The sequence below is a fragment of the Chrysemys picta genome, chromosome 12 (assembly GCF_011386835.1).
Source record: "Chrysemys picta bellii isolate R12L10 chromosome 12, ASM1138683v2, whole genome shotgun sequence".
Classification (NCBI taxonomy): Eukaryota; Metazoa; Chordata; order Testudines; family Emydidae; genus Chrysemys; species Chrysemys picta.
Window position 1 is genome coordinate 21,144,034 of NC_088802.1, and position 4,765 is coordinate 21,148,798.

The 4,765-nt window shown below is 47.8% G+C and overlaps 1 protein-coding gene across 1 annotated transcript; it reads left to right on the forward strand.

The window, feature by feature from the left end:
• The first annotated feature begins 1,098 nt into the window (after nt 1–1,098).
• LOC135974615 (olfactory receptor 14A16-like) lies at nt 1,099–2,019 on the forward strand. The gene has a single exon (XM_065563035.1). The coding sequence runs from the start codon at nt 1,099–1,101 to the stop codon at nt 2,017–2,019; it is 921 nt and encodes a 306-aa protein (XP_065419107.1).
• The last annotated feature ends 2,746 nt before the right edge of the window (nt 2,020–4,765 follow it).

A 4,765-nucleotide genomic window follows, 5' to 3' on the forward strand; every position in this document is an offset into this window, starting at 1 on the left:
TTCTCAGTCTCTCCTGTTGAAGCTGCTCCACTTTGTATGAATAATTATATAGTCATTGGGGTAGGGACTTGAACTTGGCTCTTCGACACACCAGTTGAGTGCCCCAAGTATCACGCTGGAGAATCACTCTCACTCATGTTTGCTGGCCCAAAGATTCGCAATTGTCACTTGCAGCAGTCATTCCTGATGACAGTGGAGAGTTACTGGGACAGAGGCTGAGATGCAGTCTGATGTAGTGGTTAGAGGAGGGGACTGGGAGTCAAGACACCTCACTTGTCTTCTCAGCTCTGGGAGGCAGTTGAGTCCAGTGGGTAGAGCCAGAACTCCTGGCTTGTATTTCCAGCTCTGGGAGGGGTGTTGCATTTAGCGGGTTAGAGCAGAGTGTGAAATGGGAGTCAGGACTTCTAAGCTCTGGGAGGGAGTTTAGTTGAGTGGTAAGAGAAGCAGGAAGGGAGCCAGAACATTTGTCTCTCACAGCGAGCGTGGAACCCCAGCTAGAAAGGGGGATGGGGCGTCATAACTCCTGGGCTGTATTCCAGACTCCAGTTCACTGTGTAAATATGGCTGGGTTCGGTCACTTCCATGTGAGATGCTGCTCCTGTTTAGAGCAGTGTAAATGGGGAGTAATTAAATGGCATGCAGTGAAATTACACACATTCACAGCAGTGCCCCTGACAGCAGAATCTGGCCAACCAGACCCCCGATTCACCTCCATAAACTGAGGATAGTAACATTTATACACCATTATCCAGAGTTCGCCCACCTCTGGGAGACAGAGGTATAAAAATACCTCAAAAACAATTGTACCTAATTCTCCTCTCCATCACCCTGGTGTAAAATAGGAATAACTGCCCTGGAGTCCATTGAGCTGATTCTACTTTCTCTCACACCAGTGTAAACTAGGAGTAACTCCATTGGAGTCAGTAGGACTGTTTTCCCCAACCTTGTTCCCAAATTACACCAATCTTCAAAAGCTAACGGTCTGATTCAAGAAATTAAGGTGGTTTTCACAAAGGGAAAGTTATTTTATTGATGTAATCCTGACCCCTGCTCTTGTCCCTCCCTCTGCAGCCATCAAACGATGTCCTGAGAAAGAAAATGTCCAACCGAACCACCATGTCCGAGTTCCTTCTACTGGGATTCTCTGAAGTTCAGGAGCTGCATATTTTGCACTTTGTGGGGTTTCTACTGATTTACCTGGCAGCCCTTGTGGGGAATCTTCTTATAATTATGGTGATAGGCTTTGACTACCACCTTCACAACCCCATGTACTTCTTCCTGATGAATCTGTCCATCCTAGACCTTGGCTCCATCTCTGTCATTGTCCCCAAATCCATGGCCAACTCCCTCATGAACACCAGGTCCATTTCCTATGTTGGATGTGTTGGCCAAGTCTTTTTCCTCCTCTTCTTGGTGGGAACGGATTTTTCCCTTCTCACCATCATGGCATACGACAGATATGTCGCAATCTGCCAACCACTGCACTATGAGACAATAATGAACAGGAAAGCTTGTGTCCAAATGGCAGCTGGTACCTGGATCAGTGGAATTCTCTACTCTGTGCTACACACTGGGAACACATTTTCATTGACCTTTTGTGGAGGCAACATAGTGGATCAGTTCTTCTGTGAAATCCCCAAGCTACTCAAGCTCGCCTGCTCTGACTCATATCTGAGTGAAGTTGGGGTTCTTGCCTTTAGTGTGTGTTTAGTCTTAGGCTGCTTTGTTTTTATCATTGTGTCATATGTTCAGATCTTCAAATCAGTGCTCAGAATCCCCTCTGAGCAGGGACGACATAAAGCCTTCTCCACCTGCCTTCCTCACCTCACTGTAGTCTCCTTGTTTCTTTGCACTGGGGCCTTTGCCTACCTGAAACCCACCTCCAGCTCCCCATCTGCTCTGGATCTTGTGGCGGCTGTTCTCTATTCTGTATTGCCACCAATCATGAATCCAATTATCTACAGCATGAGGAACAAGGAGATCAAAGCTGCCCTGAGGAGACTGACTGGGTGTAGGTAATTCACCAAGTATTAATTTTGTGTCATTCTCTAATTAAAGTTCCCTTACTTAGTATCTGTTCATTAATGTCATTTGCATGACTACACATCTTGCACACAAACGGGTCTGATTCTGATCTATTTGCACCAATGCAAATCCAGATTAACTCCACTGATTTACACCCATAGAAAATCTGATCAAATTGTGGAATTAAATGGGTGTAAATTGTTTGCATGAGAGCAATCATATTTTTCGTTCTGTTCCAAAACAAAATCCTTTACACTGCTTGGCTATTTTCAACGGTTCCATAGGCCACTGAATACAATGATGGGAGTTGTCTTGCTTGTGTGTATAAATAAGGAGTGGTTTCGTTGGAACCAAAGGAGTCAGACTGGTGTAAGACTGTGGTCGGTGAGAGAAGATGTTTGGGGTAAATCCTCAAAACATCTTTTTGTTCCATTGACCTTGGTGGCAATAAAGCAATTTTCAGTATCTGTGGATCTGACCTACTTCCTCCAATGGATCTGTCTATCCATTGCCACCAACTGGGGACAGGGCCCATTGTCTTCTCCCTGGACATGGTGCCTCCAGTTTAGGTGACTGTCAAGGCTGCTTCCCCACTCTGAACTTTAGGGTACAAATGTGGGGGCCTGCATGAAACTTCTAAGCTTAAATACCAGCTTAGATCTGGTCTGCTGCCACCACTCCCAAAGTGCTAATTCCCGTCCCTGGGTAGCCTTGGGAGACTCTTCACCAATTCCCTGGTGAATACAGATCCAAATCCCTTGGATCTTAGAACAAGGAGAAATTAACCATTTCCCCTCGTTTCTCCCACCAACTCCTGGTGAATCCAGATCCAACCCCCTTGGCTCTAAAAACAAGGAAAAATCAATCAGGTATTAAGAAAAAGTCTTTTAATTAAAGAAAAGAAAGGTAAAAGAAAATTGTCTGGGAGAGATTAGCATACCAGCTACTCTCATAGACAACAGATTCCAAACACAGAGGATCTCGTGGAGTTTATGCTGAGCCAGGACCAGAAAAACGAGGCGACGAGGCAGCGGCGGCGGCAGCGCAGCGACAAGCATGATGAGGACATGGACATGGACACGGACACAGAATTCTGTGAAACCACGGGCCCCGGTGCTTTGGAGATCATGTTGTTAATGGGGCAGGTTCTATCCATGGAACGCCGATTCTGGGCAAGGGAAACAAGCACAGACTGGTGGGACAGCATAGTGTTGCAGGTGTGGGATGATTCCCAGTGACTGCGGAACTTTCGCATGCGTAAGGGCACTTTCATGGAACTTTGTGACTTGCTGTCCCCTGCCCTGAAACACCAGAATACCAAGATGAGAGCAGCCCTCACAGTTGAGAAGCGCGTGGCGATAGCCCTGTGGAAGCTTGCAACGCCAGATAGCTATCGGTCAGTCGGGAATCAATTTGGAGTGGGCAAATCTACGGTGGGGGCTGCTGTGATGCAAGTAGCCAAAGCAATCACTCAGGTGCTGCTACGAAAGTTAGTGACTCTGGGAAATGTGCAGGCCATAGTGGATGGCTTTGCTGCAATGGGATTCCCTAACTGTGGTGGGGCGATAGATGGAACCCATATCCCTATCTTGGCACCGGAGCACCAAGCCACCGAGTACATAAACCACAAGGGGTACTTTTCAATGGTGCTGCAAGCACTTGTGGATCACAAGGGACGTTTCACCAACATCAACGCGGGCTGGGCGGGAAGGGTTCATGACGCTCGCGTCTTCAGGAACACTACTCTGTTTAAAGGGCTGCAGCAAGGGACTTACTTTCCGGACCAGAAAATAACCGTTGGGGATGTTGAAATGCCAATAGTTATTCTTGGGGACCCAGCCTACCCCTTAATGCCATGGCTCATGAAGCCATACACAGGCAGCCTGGACAGGAGTCAGGAGCTGTTCAACTACAGGCTGAGCAAGTGCAGAATGGTGGTAGAATGTGTATTTGGCCGTTTAAAAGGTCGCTGGCGTTCATTATTGACTCGCTCTGACCTCAGCCAAAGAAATCTCCCCATTGTTATTTCTTCTTGCTGTGTGCTCCACAATCTGTGTGAAAGTAAGGGGGAGACCTTTATGGCGGGGTGGGAGGCTGAGGCAAATCGCCTGGCTGCTGATTACGCGCAGCCAGACACCAGGGCGATTAGAAGAGCACACCAGGAAGCGCTGTGCATCAGAGAGGCTTTGAAAACCAGTTTCATGACTGGCCAGGCTACAGTGTGAAATATCTGTTTGTTTCTCCTTCATGAAAACCTGCCCCCTTTATTGACTCATTTTCTGTAAGGAACCCACCCTCCCCCTTCCCCCAGCTTGCTTTCAAACCAAATAAAGTCACTATCATTTAAAATCATTTATTCTTTATTAATAGATTAGAAAAAGAGGGAGGGAACCCGGGTGGGATTTGGGAGGAGGATCGGTGGGAAGGAAAAGGCCACTAAAAAAAGGTTAAAAAAATGACAGCCTTTTGCTTGGGCTGTCCACTGGGGTGGAATTGGAAGGTGTATGGAGCCTCCCCCCTCCCCCGCATTCTTACACGTCTGGGTGAGGAGGATATGGAACATGGGGAGGGGGGAGGGGGGCTACCGGGGCTGTAACGGCAGTCTGTTTTCCTGCAGCCGTTCCTGAAGCTCCACCAGACGCCGGAGCATGTCTGTTTGCTCACGCAGCAGCCCCAGCATTGCATCCTGCCTCCTCTGATCTTCCTGCCGCCACCTCTCATCTCGAGCGTCTCTCCTCTC

What these genes read in the sequence shown, in the direction of transcription:
- LOC135974615 (XM_065563035.1), top strand. Translation starts at nt 1,099, where the DNA reads ATGTCCAACCGAACCACCATGTCCGAGTTCCTTCTACTGGGATTCTCT.